General features: G+C 39.7%; 1 protein-coding gene across 7 annotated transcripts in view; it reads right to left on the minus strand.

The window, feature by feature from the left end:
- kug (FAT atypical cadherin kugelei) overlaps positions 1–23052 on the minus strand; it is a 500026-nt gene that overhangs the window by 10032 nt on the left and 466942 nt on the right. For 4 of the 7 annotated variants that reach the window (XM_033345502.2, XM_033345496.2, XM_033345495.2 and 1 more), the window contains 12 exons: positions 18544–18699; positions 15478–15588; positions 12357–12509; positions 11420–11633; positions 8880–10440; positions 7916–8486; positions 7482–7653; positions 7180–7404; positions 5972–5995; positions 3415–3651; positions 901–1953; positions 41–687 (listed from right to left, as the gene is read on the minus strand). In XM_033345502.2, the coding sequence (XP_033201393.1) occupies positions 41–687; positions 901–1953; positions 3415–3651; positions 5972–5995; positions 7180–7404; positions 7482–7653; positions 7916–8486; positions 8880–10440; positions 11420–11633; positions 12357–12509; positions 15478–15588; positions 18544–18699 (5124 nt within the window). The remainder of the gene's footprint in view (positions 1–40; positions 688–900; positions 1954–3414; positions 3652–5971; positions 5996–7179; positions 7405–7481; positions 7654–7915; positions 8487–8879; positions 10441–11419; positions 11634–12356; positions 12510–15477; positions 15589–18543; positions 18700–23052) is intronic. The other 3 variants (XM_033345500.2, XM_033345498.2, XM_033345501.2) reach the window with 3 other exon arrangements.

The following is a 23052-nucleotide window of genomic DNA, read 5'->3' on the forward strand; positions in this document are numbered from 1 at the left end:
AACTGTCTATGACAAATTTTTAATTTTTAATTAAACGTACTTGAAACTTATATTCCGGTTGCTTTTCCTTATCAAGTAGAACCAGTGTCGATATCCACCCGGTGTACGTATCTACAGTGAAGACATTTGCCAGTTCGCCAATATCCGAGCCAAAGGAATATCGAACCTCTCCATTGCTACCCAGATCTTCATCGTGCGCGATAATTTTCAAAATTGATGTTCCTTCCTCTATATTCTCCGCCAGACTGATACCATAAGGATTACTTTCGAATTTAGGAGCATGATCATTTTCATCCAACACCTGGAGCGAAATTTCAGCTAGAGCTGTCAATGGAGGACTCGAGTCCGTTTCAGCGAGGACTCCGATCAAATGATTATCCTTCAGCTCTCGATCCAAAGGTTTAACTAAAGTAATTTGTCCGTTAGCATCGATCATAAAAAGTGGAGAATCTTCATCTCCAGAAACTATTCTGTATGTGACTGTAGTGTTAGTCACGGTTTTTAGCCTTGTTATAGGTGTTCCGATAGGAGACGCTTCTGATATGAAGAATTTGTCTTCTTTTCGTTCAAACAGAGGTGGAATATCTTGCGGTCCCATTATGTAAATGCTGAGGGGAACGTCAGCGTGATGTGTTGTCGCCCCGCCCTTGTCTTCCGCCCGAATGAAGAGCTCAAATAGTTGATTTTCTAAAATATTAGATAGATAATAATCCAACATGTTGCGGTACTGTGATCACTATCGGTACGATTCTTTTATAATTCGACCAGAAATTTTAATTATACAAAAATTTCTTATGTTCGGTACAATATTAAAAATGAAGAAATATAACTTTAACGATTAATGTCATATAGTACGCCAATGAAAATAAAATGAGCGATAGAATATAGCGCAGAACTTACCCCATGGCATAGCACTCTTTTGAAGGAACAACGCTCCAGTATCAGGGTTAATCCCAAATAACGCTTTCGCTTCCGAAGTCTGCAGTTCGTATATCGAATAAACAATCCTCGCAGCGTCATCCTCGTCAGCATCCTGAGCTTTCACCTTCAGGAACGGCGTATTAGTAGTCAAATTTCCATGAATGCTGGCTTTGTATTCTCTCAGCAGAAACACGGGCGAATTGTCATTTTCATCTCCAACTTTCACCCTAACAATCACGAAACCTGATCTGCCACCTCCATCAGTAGCCATCACGGGTATTTCATACAACTTCTGCTCTTCTCGATTCAACTTCTTTCTAGTCACGATCTCGCCAGTTTGTCTATTTATGTCAAATATCTCCTTCATCAGATCTGAAGCTATCGTGTAGATCACCGTGCCATATTCCCCGAAATCCTCGTCGGTGGCTATCACACTCGTCACCAATCTGCCAGGCAACTGATTCTCGAAAACTGTCACTTCTACTATAGGGTTTTGGAACGTAGGATTGTGTCTATTAGCAGGCAATATCTCGATCTTGACTCTTGCGAAGCTGGTGTACACATTGTCCGTGACAGAGACGTTCAGCATGCTGAGTTTCTTCTCGCCAAAGTTTTGCATATTGATCAGCGAAATGATGCCGGTGGATTGGTCGATGTTATACGTTTGTTGCTCGTTACCACCGACTATCGTATACGTGAGTTTGTCGTCTACGTAGTCCGGGTCACTGGCAGATACCACCGTCACGAACTGACCCCTTTCCGCGTGTTCCGACAACGAGCAAGTGTACGAGGGTTGTTCGAACTTGGGTGGATTGTCATTCATGTCGATCACCGTCACCCAGACGTGGGCTGTGCTCGAGAGACTGGGTACACCGCGATCGATCGCGATCACCGTAAAGTGGTGCGATTCGTGGGTCTCGTGATCTAGAGATCTCTTCAGGAAGATCACACCCTCCTCCGGGTCGATGTGGAACAGGTCAGTGCTGTTTTCCGTGTCGTTTTGAATTGCATAGCGAACCTGTTGGTTGATGTCTGAACACAGAAAAGTTTATGGTATTACGGTTTATGGTATTTAGTGATGTTTACATAGGAATGGATGGTATAATACAGATAAGAGACATGTGTCACATGTGAACATAATACGTAAAGAGTATATATGTTCTGAGGGTGTATTCATTTTTTGAGCTCATCTCGTGGTTCATCGGTGATCTGATTTTTTAAAAGACTCGAATTGTTCAGTATTTGATCTATGTGTATTTGTGTACATATAATTAATAAATGGAGCATGCTATGTTAACGAAGGTTTCTACAATAAGTATTAATGTATTTATGTTGTTACAAATTACATGAATGTTATAAAGTTTCCAATAATATCATGGCTGGAAAATTATTTATAGCATGTACACGAGAACGAAGCTTAATTAACATTTCCTGTTGATATCATTTGTGAACAACTGTTTTACTATGGTAGAAAAACATTTTGTACGAAGAATGTTTTAAGAACTCAAATTGATAAACTACGGTCATTAAGATAATAAACGATAGTTACAAGTAACAAACACGAAACAGTTCAGGATTTTATGAGTTTAATATTTCTCCTTTATCAGTTCAACCAATTAAAGCTTCGTTTCAACTTCTGACATAGTTCTGAGTTACCGTGAGCGAATTTCCAAATAAATCACTGGACAAAATCTCTCAACGAGAAACATCAGCTTCTATTTATCCTTTTCTCATCTTTTTCTCGTCTCATTCTCGTACAATCATGTAACAACTCGGGGTATATTTCATCGCGATAATCCAGCCTCGGTACCCACTAAGAGCATCCTTCACAATAATTACAATAACATTAATCTTGCTCCAACAGGACTGCCTCGCGTTATTTATGAGACATATACAGACAGAGGGAGTGAATTTCCGTTGCCTCGACATTAATTGCAAATTTAGTCGGGCCTTCAAGCTTCACGAAGCCGATCCGATCTTTCAATGCGTATCTTGCGATATACACTACTATCCATAAGTGTAATCTTGTTGATAAAAATTACGAATATCGCAAATTTTCGAGTAAAGTTATATAGTCGAATATACAATGTTATTGTTAAAAGATATTAGAGAACGTCAATGTTTTCTAGATTAAGAAATGGAGTTAGAAATTTATAAAATATCAGGACGAATTTAGAATTTTAATATTAAATAAATCTGCTCGTAATACTATCGTAAAACCATATTTGTAATTAAGGTATTCGTTTCTGCAATATCTCAACCGACCAAAATTATTGAGTTGCCGTAAGACAAAATAAAAATATTGTTTCATAAAATTATAATGTCCAATGAATATATCAAAGTAAACGCAAGTATATTACACAATATGCAAATATTATGCAAACGTGTGTTTCAAATTCAAACATAGGCAGATAGAAGAACTAAGAACATTCCACTTCTTGCGCATGATTATATGGACAGCAATATGCATAGCTGAATTTAATAACCGCTTACCGGTGTCGTTATCTCTGGAGCTGACTCTCAACACGGAAGTGCCGAACGGCGCAGCCTCGGAGACCGAGATGTTGTACGAGTCTTGAGTGAATTCGGGCGGGCAATCGTTCACGTCGAGCACCAGGATGCTAACGAGTACCTCCGCGTAGACGCCTGATACGCTGTCCGTCGCGCGGACGGTCAGCTCGTACTGTTTCTTTTGCTCGTAATCCAGCTCGTCCACCACGTAGATTACACCTGATTTATCGAAGAGAAGATTGTAGACCCAAAAGCAGTCTATGCAGCGTAGCGTCCACAAAGCCGAGAAACTTTTCCTTTTTATTCGTGATGCTGACTAATAGCCCGGCATTCTTGCGTGTATTTTTTTATTTTTTTATTTTTTTTTTGTAAATGTGCGCGCGCGCGTGTGTGTGTGCCATTTTATACGATATTTTACCAAAGAGCATCTTGAGAAGCAGCATAGTTTATCGATGTGCTTGTACTTAATGCGGAACTTATGCAAATTTTATGTAGAGGTGTCGAAACGTGGTTTAATTATTCGTCTATATGATGGTGACTGGGTAATTCAAGGAGTTGCTCGGTTTCGCGGACACCAAGAAGAGAACATTGGTGAATGCAAGTCACGTGGTAAACACGTTTATACAAGACGCTCGGATACCGTGAATGAATTTGCGGATGCTACCAGAATGTCTGCACCTTCGAACACGACGGCGCGTTGTGCAACTTAACAGGTTGACTCCATTCAACTTGACGTTTTCGATTTTTCTCTCGCAAGCGTTTACCGAGCCTTGGAATGTTATAATGGACGTATATACTCTTGGGAGTTGCAATATTACGTGACTGCTTCTTGAGATCTTTATAAATTTTCTGACAACTCTGGACATTGTCGAATAAAAAAGTAACTGGACGATATTCTTTTTATCTTGAAAGTATTTTTATATTAAATGTACTTTTAAAAAAATTCAAGATATCTCAAGTATTCTCTAACGTATTTTTTACTTTAGCCAATTCTTCTACCAGTCTTTAATCCTTTGATCCCAATCGAAACATTTGCATCGATAAAATTTGCAAGAATTCTCATTTGCCCAATTAAAATAGATCGAAGGAAGAATAAGAATATGTTACACAAAATGGAAAGCAATTTCTCTACACGTCGTTCTATTCTCGTTGTTTTGCGATCGATCTCAAGAAGCGAACAAGCGAAAAGTGTCACGTATCGTAGTCAACCTGTTACAAACGAGCTGCCTTGTTCCCTTTCTTGCTATTTCCACGCATTGTAGCTCGTTTAAGGTACAAGCACGGTATCTTTCCCAATTCGCACGCGACGTAAGGTGCAGGCACGCCATGCGAAGAACAGAGTGAAAGCCGTAAGAGAATTACGGGAGGCGGGAGGATTAAACGAGAACGAGGGGAAAGGGGGGAGAAAATAGAGAGAGAGAGAGAGAGAGAAAAAAAAATGGTGTGCCGACGATAAGGCAGCGTTGAAACGCGGTTTCGAGATATATCACCGGGCGAATTGCGGCCTCGATGTAACCACGTATCGCGTTTAAAAGCAACATTGTGCTCCAAACCCGTTTTTCACGCAGCTTCGTTGCTTCTGCATGAGATAATGGGACCGGTTGGGTTGAAAACGATGAGTAAAAGTGAGAGCAGAAGTGCAGAACAGAAGCGTTCTCTACGTCGGACAAGAGGATCAACATGCCGTTAAATTGTTGCATCGTTGCTGAGTCTCGCTTCTTCGCGATGGCATCTTTTACTTTTGAGAATGTCGTGCATCGATTGACAAGCGGTTAGAAATTGCGAAGGATGCCGGATATTGTGTAAGTGACGTGCAATCATAGAAGCTGTGTATGGCAAGCGGAAGTTTCGGCCGTCCGATGATATGGGTTCCGGCATGTTTGAGTTGGGATTCGGAGTTTCCGGTATTTTCAGTTCTTGACACTTAACCGTTCCTCGTGTATACTCGAGCGTAATGGTTTCTTCGAGGTCCTTGTGTTTTTTATATTTTTTCCAACAATTTAAAAAATAAAAAATACTGCAAAAATGATAGATAATAAAACATATATAAAGGATGATTTATATTGGATACGTCTGAAAGCGATTATTCCAAAAATTTGTATTTAAAAAGTTTCCAAGGTGTTCCTAAAAATTATTGTTGCTTAAAATTCAGTGAATCGATACGATTGCAAAATATAGATATACGCAAGACTATAATTTGCAGCTAAATTTCTATGTCGTAACGACTCCACCATCGCGACATCCGCTTGAATGACGATCGATACCTCGTATGAAATCCCGATCGGTGTTCGCCGTTATTCTAACTTACTGCATGACGTAGTATGCCGGTCATGAAGTTGGTATTAATTCAGTGCATAACGACAGGGTGGGGATTTATCGTTCGAAGATCGACGCGAGAAACTGGCGGCCGAAAGAAACTCATTGTTACTGTTTGAGTCGTGCATGAAAATCTTAGAATGAAGAAAGATAGAGAGCAGTGCGGTAGCATGGTATAGTGCAACACAGCAGACCGATAGAACTAGTATTTTTTTATACTCACAAGGACCATTGTTACTGTCGGGGGCTGCGAAACAGGGAGATACAATAACACTTTAATTTCTAATTTAATCAAATAAGCATTCGTAAAGAATATATTATAGGAGAGACGGGTAAAGAAAGGAGAATTAATTTAAAAAAATACTACGATAAAATGTAATGGCGAACGTACGTGTTTCAACGTCGAATAGAATTAACTCGAGAAGTATATATAATTATTTATGATTAATTATATACGAATAAATTAATCATACGATTATAACTGCAGCTTGTGTTACGTGCGATACATTCCAACATCCCCAATTTGCTACTGTTTCACCACTACACCGTGACTTGATTAGAATTTAGTCACCGGATACCATGTATAACGGAACCAACACGTCGTTCGTTAAAGTAGAAAGCGCGGTTGTTGAGTACGAGATTACCGAGGTAACCATTTATATTATATTTAACCTCTTCATTACTGTTTCTATCTGGAAATGCATAAATTCGTTCGTCATACCTTATAACGTTAATAAATACATAAAATAATATGAAACTGTTTCATTTACTGCGATGAACGATTTAATGTCACGAAATACACGAAGTAAAAAGTTATTTCATCCATTGCAACGGTTATCACTATAACTGTGTCGTCGGAAATTAGAAACACGTTTCATAAAGCATGAAGCGAACATTTTCAGTAATGAAAAGGTCAAAAGTTATTAGAAGTCCCATAGCCGAATTGGAATGACAATCCTCGGGAGATGTTTTATTTGGGACTGGATTTAGGGCGCAACATTCGCCGATCGCGCGTTTATAATTTCGAATGTAACACACGTTCGCCGCTGTCGTGACGCTATTGGATGAAATTTTCGTCGTAAAAAAAAAAAGAAAAAAAAAAGAAAGAAACAGGAAAGTATGGGACGAAAAGAAAAATCTCATTCGTAGGACATATACCTATATACACTACCATTTGACCGTATCATGTTTCGCATGGAACGATGATGCAAGAAATAAAAATATATATGTGAAAGAGCAGAATCGACAGAACCGAAAACGTGGCAGTTTTTTTGAATCTTATCGTCGTGTGTTGTTGAAAGCTACATTGTTCGAGTTGCAACTTCATCGTTCCGTGCATGGGCGCTACGCGTTTAATTCAATCTTCGCTTCATCGTTCATCCACGGTTTTGAAAAACTGTTTCGCCGTGCGACCAACGAACGTTCGCTCACCTGTGTTGAAATCCAGAGCGAATTCCTCGAAATCGTTGCCTTTAGTTATACTATATATGAGCTTGCGATTCAACGGTGACTCAGCTTGTATAGACAAAGATAGGGGCGAATGTATCTCGATACTTTCCAGCACGCTGTCCGTATAGAATTGCTTGTCAAACACTGGCATCGACCGATCTATCACCTTCACGTTCACTGGCACCTCGATAGAGCACGGTGTTATGCCTGAAATAAAGTCGAAACCTTGTCGAAAACTATTTAAACGCCAATTAAAATGTAGATGCTGTAAATAGCGAGTTTACCTCCGTCATATGCGGCAATGGTGAGCTGATATTCGCGATTGTGACCCTCCAGATTCTGTTTCAGGGATATCTCGCCCGTTTTCCGACATACCTTGAATAGCTCTCCGTGGCCTTTCTTCAGTTCATACCTGACTTCTCCGTTGTCACCGCTGTCCATATCTACTGCATGTACCTACAAGCCAAGTGGAATGCTCTATTTATAATGTTGCGTTAGAAGAAGAAAATATCTTAAATTTTGAAATAAGAATATCTTTTACCACCATAGTAAAAGGCAATTAAATTAATAATACAATCGTATAAAACGAATAACGGAAAGGGTAGTGGAAACAATATCAAGAAGATTATATTAAGTTAGTCAAGTCCCAGTCGTTTTACTTCTACTCTACACCCAACATTTTAGATTGTAAAGTCAAGAATAACCGTAATACACTTGCCTTGGTAATAACGTCGCCCTTTTGCGCGTCTACGGACACAACGGCGTAATAGGGCAAGTTAACAAACATAGGACAGTTGTCGTTAATGTCTAATATAGTGATATTCACAATCACGTGCGCCACCCTTGGCTTCTCTTTGCCCGGCATCTGACTCTTCGCTTCTACTATCAGTTCGTAATGTTCGCAAACCTCCCGGTCGAATCTAATTCCGGTGGTCCGGATCGCGCCGGATGTCGGTCCAATTACGAACATGTCGGTGGGATTCAGAATGCTGAAGACGATGTGCTCGTTGAGCGCGCTGCCCAAAACGTTCACAACCGCGACGGTCGTGATCCTCGTCGAATTCTCCGGGATCGTACCCTCGTAGACGTCCTTCTGGAACATCAGCCCGGAGTTCTCCGAGTTCTCCACCATCACGTTCACCTGGCAAACGTTCGAATACTTCCCATCGGAGACACGGACCCTTAGCAAATAGCTTTTCTTCATACGTTCTGGATTATAAATCGTGATCACACCGGTCTGGGGGTCTATATCGAACGTATGCGCTTTGTTTCCATCGATGATGTCGTACCTGAACCGGAACAAAAAGAAAAGGTCATTGCTATTTCGACAACACACGACGTTCTACCTTGGTAAAGGTGCAAAGGATCGTTAAACCTTCCGCTTTAGTGCCGACGAAAGAAAAAAAGAAAAAAAAGAAAGAACAGTGACGCAAGCACCTCTATGCAAATTGGAAGGTTGGTCCCTTCACCGACGGTATACACAAGTGGGCAGTAAGTAATTTTCTTTCTGCGCGGAGGAAAAACGGCCGTGTATCAGAGGGCGATCATACAAATTTCATGCAACAATTATAATAGTAAATGAATGCTAACGAAGCCACGGCGCAGTCTGCATAAATATGAATCAGCCTTTTAAAGTGGCCGTAAATACAGAGGCACGCACGTTTTAATGGTGTTATACGTACCTGAGTGGGACACCCTCGGAACTGTCCGGATCTACGGCCCTCACTTGGATCACAGCGACGTTCTTATACGTGGGTAACAGTACAGTGGTGTTATAGTCGTTTTCGAGGAACTTGGGTGGACAATCGTTTACATCCGTCACTACGATCATGACCTTGGCCGTGGTCTCGGAAGACAATTTCGGTTTCCCTAGATCGGAAACCTTCACGTGGAAGGTGAACTTTGGAATGCTTTCGTGATCTAAAACCATTACGGTTCTAATGGCACCTGTGCTCGAATCTATGTGGAAGTACTTTCGAGGTAAATCTTCGACTATGTCGTAGTTCAAAAGGGCGTTCAATTCAGAGTCAGCATCCTCTGCTTTTATGACCAGTGGGGTGCTAGAATTAGTGAGTACTAAGGAACCAATGCTAGCGCCTTCGCTTATTTCTCCGTTGTACGTAGCTTGCAGGAACCTGGGCGCGTTATCGTTTCGATCCAGAACATGGACAATTACGTTACAGTGTGCCTTTGCGCTGGCCATGTTAGTCGCCGCCACCGTCAGGTTATAAAACTTGGTCTTTTCATAATCTAGCTCGTTCTTAATCACGATGATGCCTGTACTGGGGTTCATGAAGAACGTGTCGTCTTTATTGCCTTGAACAATCTCGAACTGCAACGAGGACGTGCTTCTAGCTTCCACGTGTTTCACGTATGTACCCAGTTGTTGGTTCTCATAGATCTCAGCGGATAATTCTTTCTGGATGAACCTAGGCGGAGCGTTGTCAGCCATGGTGACCATCACGTGTACAGGTACCGTGTTGGACAAAGCTGGAGAACCGTGATCCGTAGCCTTCACCAATAATATATATTCAGAGGAGACACTTAGATCTAGCTCTCGAGCCACGCGAATAACACCTAGGTCTGGATCTATCGCGAACATGTTACCTACGTTGCCAGAGGTAATCGAGTAGGTTATTTTTGCGTTATCTCCTCTGTCCCTGTCTATAGCATAAACTTGTACCACGGCAGCGCCAATCGGAGAAGTTTCGTAGACTTTTCCTTGGATGATCTCGCTGATGAATTCTGGAGCATGATCGTTGTGATCGTGTACCGTTATTATAACCCTGGCGTAGTTTCGTTTTGCGGGCGTTCCTTGGTCTTTTACCATCACGGTAAGTACGTGTTCTTCGATGGTCTCCCGATCCAGGACTTCGTTCAATGTAACGGCTCCCGTCACGGAATCTACGTGGAAGATTTCCAAGGAAGCTTGATTCTGGGCAGCGTGAAGGCTGTAGAATACTTTCTTGTCTTCATCTTCGTCGGTTGCATGCAGCTGTAGAATCTTCTCGCCTTTTTCAACGTTTTCTGAAATGTCTACGTGATAAATGTTCTCGGTAAATTCCGGTCGGTGATCATTGATGTCGATCACCGTGACCAGCAGTTGAGTCTCAGCAGTGTGCACGCTATCCGTAACACGGATTGTCAGGTTGTAGAAGTTCTGTGTTTCCCAATCGAGCTTCTTCGCTAGCAGCACGTTTCCGTTGTCCCGACCGATGAAGAATTCATCTCGTTTGTCACCGTCTGCAAGTAGATTCGTCGTTCTCTCGTTCGTTACTTTTGCTTTCACGTTTAGGCGAAGGAATATTACTTAAGACTCTATTCATTGTGTCAGCCATCATTCGATGATGATTATATGAATTTCTGTAGAGTTGTGTCAAAAAGTATTTTTATCAATTATATTAGAGTAAAACTGGATAAAATTCAGATTCAGAAGATACATTGTTACGATAACGTTACACACGCTACACAAGCGTGTGTGAATTTTGAAATATAGCTATGCTATATGTAGATATTATAAGAAGGATAAAATACAAAGAAAGACAACAAATTGTTTTATTGTTTCTACTTTAGGATCTTAATAGATCTCTAAATGTCTTATAATTTAAATGTGACATAGATGTGTCTCTAACTAGTTTAGCCATTTGGTGGCGCGAAGTTTAACTGTTACCTATGCGATCCAGCTGTGGAACTTTCCAACTTCGATCCTCCCAACTTTGAAAATGTTATTCAGGCCCCGAGCTATTCCAACCACTCGAATGTATTCCAACGAAATCACTCGATATTTCGCCAATTAACAAGATATCGTGACCGACTGAATTCTAACGAGTTTTCAAACTCCGCTAACACGGATACAGCACTCAAATTAATTACCCAGCAATACGAGAAAATAAAATTGCTATCAGCCATAAAATACATATCAAGAATAGATTATTCTTTTATCGCTCAGGGAGATAGATTTAAAAAGTTCATTCAATTGTAAATTACTTTCTTTTCTGACTTAGTCTTTGTTAACAAAAAGATATTAGATATATTTATTTGTAAAAACGTTTCGTACGTATCTAACGCATTCTGACTACAAAACTGACTACAAATGATCGACTGAAACTTATAACCACCAATACGCTCTCATGATATTATTTTATTCCATCCAATTTAATTCCTTGAATACAATATGAAATAACTATTTTTCTCAACAATAACGTAAAATAGTAAAACTCACCAACAATATCATACCACAGGGAATCGCCATCTTTGTCCGCGGCCTGAACCAGTGCCACGAGGAAGCCCACCTCGTCGCTTTCTGTAACCTCGACGGTCTGATTGTTCGTCTTGAAGACTGGCGGATTCTCGGATTCCTTCGGAACCTCGACAACTTGCACGGATACCCGTGTTTGATGACTGCGCTGCGGTTCTCCGCTATCGGCGGCCCTTATCTGGCAAACAGAAGCGTGCGCGGTCAAGTTAAGCTCAAACTTAAATTGTATTAAGGGAACGTTGCTTCCCGATCGACCATGAATTATGACTTCTGAACAGACCGCGTTGGATTTACAGGGTGCTTCGTTCAAAATACGCTCGAAACCCTTTGCGGCGAAACGGTTCTACATCGTAGAGTTAACGTTTCTGTTTAATTCTTTGACTAAGAATTGTTCAATTATTCTACGCGATTCATCGTCCCTCTGAAACGTTTTGATCGATCGTAACAAGCGTTTAATTCAGACTTTGGAAATTATAAGTCGAACTCATTTTAAATGCTGGTATTTTAATTAACAGAGAAATCGCGAAAAATTAAGGTAAATTTTGTAGCAAGTATTAAATCAAACGTGATTTCAATTTAGATTCATTTAGGATTGAAATTATTTATAGTAATCCAAACAACGAAGAATAAATTGATGGGTTTCTATTTATTTTCTTTATTCACGTAGATTATATATATTCATATATTGTCATATTTTATTTATTTTTCTGTTTAAATTTAACGTTTAATTTTTAATATTCATCTGTTTCATATTTAGGCCACAATCGATCGTTTAATTCTTCCCGAGTCTATCCATATTTAATTAGTATATTTCACAATATTAATTGTTCGAAAAGGCAGGAATATTTCTATGTATAATAATAATAAATAAATATGTAATTTTCTCTATCATCCCACTTACCATCATCTCGTATTCCTGTCCAGCTTCAAATCCACGTTGCGAGTACACCATTCCCGTAGTTGGATGTATTTTGAACTTGCCTTTACCGCGACCACCTTTGATACTGTACTGGATTTTCCCGTTATCACCAATGTCTTTATCGTTCGCGAGTACCTATCGTACAGGAACACAAACGAAAAATGAGAACCAACCTTTTCAAGCCTGCTTCCTTCGTTTTCTCATTCTCTACTAACATAGCTGTACACGACATAAAAGAGAACATTAGTATCGGCCATCGGCTGTATCAAAAGAAAGAGAAAAGGAATCTCGAACGATTCGCAAGTATCAAGCTGCTTCTAATTCATAATGCTATTCCGGAAATGCGGCCGCAAATTGTCCGGAAAGAAAAGCCTCGATATACCCTGTGTGTGTACGATTACACACCTCCATACTCGCGTTCGTAAACAGACAAACAAACAGACAGACAGACAGACACACACACACACACACACAGGGTGCAAACGCCGAGTGTGAACGTCAGAAAAAAATGAAAGAGAAAAAGCGGAACGCGTCTGCATTCGTCGACGAATGAAATCTACGTATGTAAGTAGATACGCAAATCTAGCACGAGAAAGAAAAGAAGAATTTTAAAATAAGAAAACAACTCATTCTGTCTAAAACATTTCGTTCACGCTCTAAAATTTTTCAATTCACCTTCCTCACACCCTCTCTCATACTTTTATTTTCTCTTTCCTTCTTTCATTCAGTCTTGCTCCCTCTGGATCCATCGTGAAACATTGCGCTCGTGACCTCGAAGCGTAGCATTCACACAGTCGACAGCATGCGGTACACGAAATGAATAAAGAAAAAAAAAAGAGCGGGGAGAAATAAAACATACAGAAAGAAAGAACATAGGGGAGGCGGAACAGACGGAGACGCCGGAAACCTCCGCCTCCCCGTATTGCCAAATATCGATCTGCATTAAAGCGTATTAAAACACAGGCCGCGCGCTCTTTCCGCGGGCAGGCACGGATCGAACGCGATGTTTTGAGCTGATGCTACGAGCTGATGCACGCGGAACCGCGCGGAAAAATGTATCGTCGCCGGTTCATTAAATGGCGGGCTGAGTCTTCATGCCGGGCTTGCCTTTTCTTCCGCAACGAACATGTTTCCCCCGTGTGCCAGAGCTTATTATCGGCTGCCGGTTTTCTAACCCACGATTTTTTCCTCTTGATCCGCGAGGCCTTCCTTTGATGGCGGCTCTCGTTTGACGTTCGATTTCATTTTAAAGGATTTTTATAGATCACTCGGTAAGCAGAGTGACCTTTTCGATTGATAGATCAAATTAAAAATTAAATTATTTAGTTGGAAATTTAAGATAAGAGAATTTACTTTTTTTGATGGAGTTTTGGCACTGTTTCTCAGGCGATAACGAGTTTGAATGACACGAATGGCATTTAATTATTCAATTGAAAAAATAAATAGCATTGTAATGGAAGATCTGAGTGAATACCGTAAAGAATGCTTGAAACTTCTAGTCATGGAAATGAAACAAATAATAAACAGATCGGTGCAAGATATTGGTGATTCGTACGCCGTATTAACATTCCTAGTTTAAATTTATTAGTTAATAGGTTAGAAGCAACGATGCACTCAAAGAAGCTCGAGCTACGACATCTAACAAGACATTCTGTATAGTTTCCCAGTAATTAATATAGCTGCAATGGCCTAAAGCAATTTTCATTCTCGAAGTAACACCGTTCAATACGTGGGAAAGAAAACTGGTCTGCTACGAGCATTCCCTTTCATTCCATTCTTTTTCATTTCCGCGTCATGCGTTCGTACTTAGCGGCTTGCCCCGATGCCATGATTTTTATTAATTACGACAAAAGGGAAAAAAAAGAAGAAAGAAAAGACGGAAAAATGATCAGGCGACAGCCTCGTACAGACAAATGCAAAAATTCAAGAACATAATATACATACGTATATATATATACATACAAAGAAACGAGCAAAACGGGCAAGACGCGACGAAGAGTTCGAGATGGACGCATACAAAGAGCTGATGGAGAAAGGGGCCACGCATGATGCGATTCTGAGCGAACGTCTCGTTTCATATTCATAAAAGATCTCGTTCTAAATAATATTTTGAGATAACGTTTAGAATTTGAATTGGCAGGGAATTAAAAAGACATTTTGGCAAGTTTTGACATGTTGCTGAAATGGTAATCGTATTAAATATATCTTTTAATATTCCTATGAATTTTAAAATTAATTTTCGAAATTAGCGCAAGTCGTTTAAAGCTATTTCGAGCATTTTATGATTAATATCGTAACGATAAACGCATTTAGAGAACCGCGTTAATTCGTAAAGGATAAAAAAAGCAAGTTGAAGTTTTACACCCGGAACAACGGTTCGGTTAAAAGGCACTCGAGGTATAATTAAGTCCTCGAGTTTTCCTTCGAACGCATTAGAAATACCGAAGGCATATCGAATTCTTTTAGTCTCCCCCCTGAGTAAGAGAGAGCAATGAACTCTGAATGCAATTAAGAAGCCGGTGAGCACTTGATACTTAATAACTCGGGGAGATAAATTCCACTCTCGACCCAAATCCCCGGACAGCTACGAATGAGCCTCAATTACCCGGGGTTCAGCGTACGAAGTAGCAGCAGCAGTGGTTTGCGTTCATTGAAAATCAACTTTTTCTCCCCCGCCACACCGATATCTTTCGGTTCTACGTTCAAAGTTTCGCTCAGAGTCGCATGATGCGCGAGATTCAAGAGACTCTTCGTGTGTACAAAAAGAAGGGTTGCATCGGGCAAAAAGGACAAAAGACGATCGATCAAGTAGTAGACGGAATGCATGGCGGCTCCTATTTATAAAAAAACGGGCACAGAGCGGGGTTGCATGAAAATGCAGTATCATAATTAGAACGAACGTTACAGTCGATATACATATAATATATGTATAAAATATATATATATACATAAAAGCGGGTCATAAATCAATGCACAAGAGCTCGTGTAAACTACCCGAGACCAATTTCACGTTTTTACGCAGAAATTATTTATGCTCCCGTGCCACGAGACGGCGTTTTTAGTTTCTTTTTTTTTTTTTTTTACGTGCCAACGGTGTCCTTACCCTGAAGATAGGATCTCCTGACAAGCTGTCGGGGCTAAATGTCTCCCAAGTTCCATTCTCTAGTAACGTATCGATCGAAAGGTCGAACTCCCGCGAGCGGTTCCTCGATTTCTGTCGAGAACGAGAGAAGGAAGCCTTTTAACTTTCGCATTATCTCCGCTAATTCGCTTTCATCCCTCTCCTCCGCGTGTTTTTCTTTTTTTTCCCCCTGCCACGTCGATCGAAAGTAGTTGCTGGCTTTGACCAGTTGATCTTTTTCCAATCACTAAACCGCTCGAAACGTACTACTGGCGAATACGGTGGAGAATATTTTCTTCAGTAAATGCGAAAGACAATTTATCGAAATTGCGGTTAACGATGTTTTAAACGGCGCGAGTGAAATAGATAGTATTTTTATTTGATCCATGACCTACGCTTTAAATCCTCTTCCTTCAATGATGCGATTTTTTGACGACTCAAGTACGCGACTGCGCGTAAGAATTAGGGCATTTCTAATTTATTGCAAATTTATTGCATAAAATTTATATCAAATGTAGCTCTTTTCTTTGTTGGAAGAATTTTAATTTAATTAATCGTATATCCTGTAACGAGAATAGGCATAACGTATGCGGTATGTAAAACGCGTTTTCCCGGGTAGAAGTTGAAACTCGATCGTAGTACACGATGACCGGCCGAAATTACGAAAACGAGCAATCGTAACTTTATATCCGTCGAAATCGAATCTGGCCTCGACAAAATTCGACGTTGGTGGAAAACTATATTGAATATTCCTGGTATATTGTGAAAGCTATTGTCACTGTTGACATCGGATTAATCAGGTTCCTCCCTCTACTGCCTTCGATAACAGCATTTATTATCTTATTTCCCCTAGCGAAATTTCGAATTACGCAAATATTTAACAAGCTTCGAACGTACACGTAGTAACGTAATACTACCAGCAATTAATAACGTCTCTATGTGAACGAAGTGAATTACGTTTGTTTGAAAATGATTAAAAACAACGTGAAATATTTCGATTTTAATGTGACGTATGCGGTGTTTAACGTAAGAATGTCGTCGAAATTTACATTCTGAAAAGCTTTAAACTCTTATACTATGCAAACATTGTAGTAAAATCCCCCGAATAACATGGAATGTTTCACAATTATACTTAACATTATTATAAAACGTCAGGAACTTGTAGCATACTGCAAAAGGTCAGAGAACATTTTTTAACATTGCAAAACACTGTTACTAAATTCTCGCAGCTCATGGAATGTTTCGTAATAGCCACGCTGCAAAGGTTAGAATAATACTGTACTGCACACGGCGACAGATTTCTCTCAAATATGTTGATAATCCTAAACTGAAATATTTCGCATCTTTCCTGCAAAATAAATTAAATAATAATAATTTATGCAACTACAGTCCGCTTAATTTCTGTACAAACTTAATCTCCTTCGATCCTAATGTGACCCAAATACAATTTTAGTTACTTCAATTTTACTATTCAATAAATGTCTGACTGAAACTTCATTCGACACAAACATATCGTAACCATTGAAACGATTAAAGACATAAAACTGAACGTGACGTATTATTTACGGTTAATACCTCAATAAATCGGCCAACGTCCATTCTATATGTTTTTAAACAAACAGTAACGCGCAAAATTGAAAGCAGTCGAGGCCAGGATCGATCGCTAGTTCTCAGAACAGCGGTGGACCAAAGGTCGTCACAAAGGGAACTCGTTAACCGCGATTTCCGTCCTCAGGATCCCAAAGTTGCCGACGCGTGAAACGCGCCACCGCGTAACCAGGAGTGTGTCTTCTCGCCGTAAATTCGAAGAACGACAAGTCTGCGGGAGAATTCCGTGCGAGGGTGTCCGTGTGCTAAATCTCTCAACTCTTTCACGCTATGATAGTCACCGGTGGGTTGCTTTGATCACATCGAAAACAAGTCTCCAAGAAAGAACACTTTCGATAACGAGCGACCGACCCATTCTTCATTCCTTCTTCCTATTTTCTCATGAGCTTTATATCAGAATTTTTCTACATTTCGGTATCGTGTTGAGTACGTCGTGCGATATATGCGTACAAAATTAAGACAGGTTCCAAGCAATCGCCAACAAATAGGTGGGTTTGGGAAGCGACGTTTCGGTATCGATACAGTTGGTTCTGTTGGAAGATTTTGGCTTTCATTACAGAAAAGCGTGAGGTTCTGACACTATTTTCAGACGGTTTGATCGGGTGACCGAAGCCGACAGCGAAACTGGTCTGTTCGAAGTGAACGCTACTGATTTGCAGGGAAGTGGTAATCGTAAATTAATGTTAATTTTCAGCAACATAATCCTCGAGTGATTTAATTTTAATAATTCTAGAAATAGAGATAGCGCTCTTTAAAAACAATGTGCAATAATTATAAAAAGTAGAATAATAATTCTTTTAGGTAAGAGAAGCATAGCCAATAACAGATACCTTACGTTCAACAAACTTTAACATCACACTACATACTATAATATCAAACTTCGATAACTATCAAACTAGAATCCATACTCTCAAGCCAATAGATTTGTCGATATTATTAAAAGATTAGCTTGTGTTAAATTTCACTCGGTAACGTTCACTTCCGATCGGTTTGCGCTCGACTCAAGGGAAGCACGTGAGTCGAAACTTGGACTTGCAAAAGAGAACAGTTCCTCGAATTGGAATCAAAATTTTCGAATTTACTGAAAATTCCCGAATCCTTTACAACTCTTACAATTGTCCATTCCAACTCTCGCGGCTCCCTTCGGTTTGGCATACGTACATTTGGACGAGTGGTACACCTGTCGCGGGACGGGGGATGATTCTTCACGAGCGAACGGATAATATGTATATACAACAAGATACGGGGGATTACTTCTACTTGGTGTACAAAGAGACAAAGAGAAAAACGAAACGGGACAGAATACAGACGACCGTCTGTTTCTTCGATTACATCGAGACTCGGAGAAAATGGTGCGATGCCAGTTCCTAATTCTCAACTAGAAGGTCGGATAGAATTACGAAGATCGATTTTAGGGTAATTCCGGAGGTGGTAGCTTACCTGGAACAGTGGTTTGTCGGTAGATGGTGATGCTGGGATCTGAACGGTGTAGAACTTTTGCTCGAATTCTGGACCGTGGTCGTTTATGTCTGCCACCGCGATCACGACGCGGGTCGTCGAGGACAAAGATGGCCTTCCATCGTCCCTGACTGTCACCTAAAACAGAGAATAGTAGTTTTAATAAGAGAGTATCGATTGTAATCGTGTATTCTATGTATTTTACGTACAGAGTTTATATCGGTCGAAGTTGACAATATTATTAGAAATATCTGAATTTATAAGGATTATGATAAATTTTTGTACGAAAGCTGTAGACGGATGTTCTTCTATCGGGTCTCTCGAGATAGATGCGAATAAAGGTCAATCTTTGGGAATGTAGGTCGATCTTTACAACTCAACCATTGCCAATCAGTATTCAGGAAGTTTGCTCAAACTAAATTCCACTAATTCCTAGATACGGACAAGTTACGGTAACGTGCATTTGCATATATTAAACACGGTTTAACGTCCATGTATAATGCCGATCTGTCTTAACGTGTTTATCGTTGATGCTGTAAGTTCCATTTCCCCTGTAATAATCATTTTATGCAAATAAAAAAGAAAAGAGGTATATTATCGTCATTTTGAAAAAAAACTAGACCTGTAATTTTATATATATTTGATAAATCTAATTTTTTTTAATTATAAATGCATCTGTACTGTGTTACATCAAAAGGTTGAAACAAGAACTTTGTTAAATTAACATCTATGTCATCGAGATAGCACTGAAATTACGATTATAGTGTTAATTAATTAAACGCCTGCAATCTCAATCAATCGTAAGATGAAACACGAAAGCAACCATTCTAATTGTAATATCTCAAAATGTTTGCCGTCAGGATTAGTTTCCCCGTACAGTTTATCAGGAATTTCCTTTTTCTTTTATCCCACTTATCGCTGCCGTTACCCTTATTCCGCCCACTTTCTACTTCTTTCGCTGTGGTACCGCGAAATCCCGGCTTTTCATTCGTGAATATCGGGAGCTACGATCTGCACAATCGGCACGGCTGACCGGTTCCGTCCCACAATCGTAAATGTAAAAGGCCGACGAAATCTCGTGGCGAGCAAAAGGAAAACTTATTTCTTCGACATAGAAAGGTTCCTGCGAAGATAAGATCCTCCGCAGTTTCTATCTAACCGAACGTACTTGCGTACAGAATCGATTAGACATTTTATTTCAGAAGTGAATTCTCAGTAGGAACAATTTTCTATAATTATCCTTCGACGAGTAAAGAAATTTCTTCTGTATTAAATACTTTCATGTAATTTTTCGAAGTGCTATTTAATTATGGTCACATTTTCATTTCATTGAATGGTCTGAAATTTTATAAAAGTAGAAATTACTGTACCGATAATGCGGTCAATTTTATCCTTCATCGATATAACTTTGAATATATAGAATTGTAGTAAAACTCAAAGAGGTCTATTTCAAAAACAAATTTCTTTATCTGACCACACTGACATCTCGTCATGTCAAAAACATTTTATGTTTCTGTGTAATCCGCTCGAAAATGAAAATTGCTGTCATCAATCTCCATTAATTCCCTTAAATCAAAGTTGTATATGTGCTTTCCAAAACCTTGAGAAAAATTCGTCGTACACCTTCCTGCGTGCCTCCGCGCTATCGCAGCGATTTTTACGGGAACCAGATGGTTTTATTGTCGCGTTATTGAAAGCTAGCGCGAGAACGATCCGAGCGAGCACAAAAGAGAATACGAGGTTGAGACAGGAAGAAAACGAACGCGTATCAATAGAGTTGATTCCGTGTGCACGAAGAAGCAAAAGTTTTATTGAATTTAGCAAAATGCTCAATCGGAAGCTGTCATAGCCAGAGCGGCGACGATCGAGGATATAGTTTAATTACTTTGGACCGCTTGTTTCGTTCGCCGTGGAAACGTGACTGTTTTGCCTTATCCAACGGCACGATTTTACATGTTGGCGTGTCTCTGTAAAAAATAGCCGGTGTGCAATATATCAACGGAGAGTCGATCGTTTCCCAGACTGTGTATCAGCTACGGTGAGCATCGTCCCTGGTATCGATTAACCGATATCGAATTATCAATTATTCTTAGCGTATATTGATCGAAACTTAAAGAACGTATTCATTTATCATTACGTTCGTTCACGGTGTTGATGTGAATTTTTTCTCAGTCCCTGGTAATATATTTCTCTTTCCTCGTTACTTTGATTGCGTCTCTTTTTATTCTTCCTTTTGTTTTCCGCGTTTTATTTTCCATTTATTCTCTACCGTGGCTGGACGCGTTTCAATTATGCCTACGATATGAAGCACTTTCAGCGAAATTATTTACACGGCCAGTCTTATTCTCCTGACATAGCAGCCGATCGATATTTAATCACATCCACCGGTCAGGAATGCACAAAGCCAACGATGCTCGATGCTTGTAAGCTCGAATTCGAGACATCTAGAATCCTCGCGTTCCATTCGATTACTCTTCCATTCCTCCCTCGTCCTCTTCGATAACGCGAAAAGTGACTTTTCTAAATCAGAAAAACTGCTATCTCGGTATCTTGGTTAAAAAAAAAAAAGAGAAAAGCAAAAAAGAAAAATACATAACGAAAGACGTCGTTGTGGTTCGTTCTAAATAGGATTTTTAAGACGGGTATCGGCTACGCGATTGTTACTTTTCGAAATAAAGAGAGAGGTCTTTCTAAGCGTAAATTGGTCGGAGAATCTCTCGGACAAGTCCACTTAATTCGACGCGGAAGCCTCGAAAAATCCCTCAAATAACGATTGTGGAATTAGAACGTTTCCCACGACGGGCGACGCGACACAACAATTTTCATTAATTTAGCTCGGAAAGACAGGGTCGTTTTGAGAAAACGAGTAAATTGGCTGAGTATCGCGAATGCCCACTCGGTTTCTTCCAAGTACAGGAGTTATTGAGTTTTAATTAAAGCATCAAGTCTTTCGAAATGTCTCTGCCAGTTAAACTGTTAAGGAGGAAACGAGTTTCATAGAAAGATAGAACTGTCTCGAAAATTATGATTTTCTTGAAACCTTTCTGTGTATTATGTTGAATCGTGAAATTTTATTACGAATTAAATTTAATTCTCTATTTATAATTTCAATTTCATCACAGTCCATCTTCTCTCATTTTGTCATGCTTTTCTCATTATCATTTTGTGAAATATTTTAGATTAGTTGCACATTTGAGAAACTTGCATCATTATTCCATTCATTCTATTCACCGAGTGAAAGTTTTCAATGGTCCCTACTCGTTTGCCTTCAACGAAATATAAGCCGACTAAAAGCGACCTTTGCGGTACTCTACAGCAATGAATAAACAACGGAACGTTATCGTTCAACGCAAAAATGATCCGATATCCGGGAATGTAATTTCCGTGGATAGACGGATGATCGAGCAGCCATTTCCAGCGTAAATCCGCCGTCCCGATGGACACTTCGCGAAGGCTACGCGTCACATCCGTTTGGTAACACCTGCACTAAATTAGCACTACGAAACTCTTGTTTTATCCAGCGAACAGAGGATAGGTTCGGTGGTTACAATGTCTCCCTCACCACGATACAGTGGATTGGAGAGTTTCGTGTGTCCAGGAAACTCTAACCAACGAGAAACGATGTTCCATTGGTTGTAGTAGCTAGGTATAGTTTTAACGTTGCTATATGTGGTAACGTAACGCGTGTATACATCGTTGGCGTGCGTGACGAGGGTAGTTAAGTGTAAATTGGAACGAATCCTCCTCTAAATTTGAATATACGATTTAAGTAGCTCGTGATAGTGATGTTAATTCGACGCTATGGCTGGGATACTTTTGACGATGTAGAGATGAATTAATTGGCGGAATATTTAATATTGGAAATACTGACGATTGAGACGCGAAGTGGGTGGCGAAAAAAGATAAAAGTGGAAGATTTATTAGAAAATATGTTATGAAACGAGGAAAACAAATTTCTTTTCATGCACTTTATGAAAAATTGACTTAATCGCTAAGGATTCATCGTTGTAAATCCGTAAACTTTCTATGAAAAATTACGAATTGGTCAGTTTCGTCTGGTAGTTTTTAATATATATCCAATTGGTATAAAGTGATTGGTTGATTTTGAAAAATATCATCATCTGTTCAATAACGTTTTGATAAAACTATCAACCAATTTCTATACGAATTACAAGTCACAAACAATTTAACTCCGCGAACGCGAGCACAATGGAACAACATCTCTTGTTCCAAACTCGCTCGATTCCATCTTCGAGGACGTGTCCTGTTTGAAGAGCCTCTGTCTTCCCCACGATTACCGGTAACAACGCAGCGGTGATTGTGCACTCTTCAGCGTCTTCTCCCTTTGATTTAGTATCCTTCTAGCAATTACGAGAATAGCCTCTAATGATTTCATTGGATTTAATGCTCAATTGATATAGTTAGGTACATACAAATTTCGACCAATGTATTTAACTTCGGGACACATAAATCTTATTTGGTATTCTGTAT

This window comes from Bombus vancouverensis, chromosome 2, assembly GCF_051014615.1.
Source record: "Bombus vancouverensis nearcticus chromosome 2, iyBomVanc1_principal, whole genome shotgun sequence".
NCBI classification, from domain to species: Eukaryota; Metazoa; Arthropoda; class Insecta; order Hymenoptera; family Apidae; genus Bombus; species Bombus vancouverensis.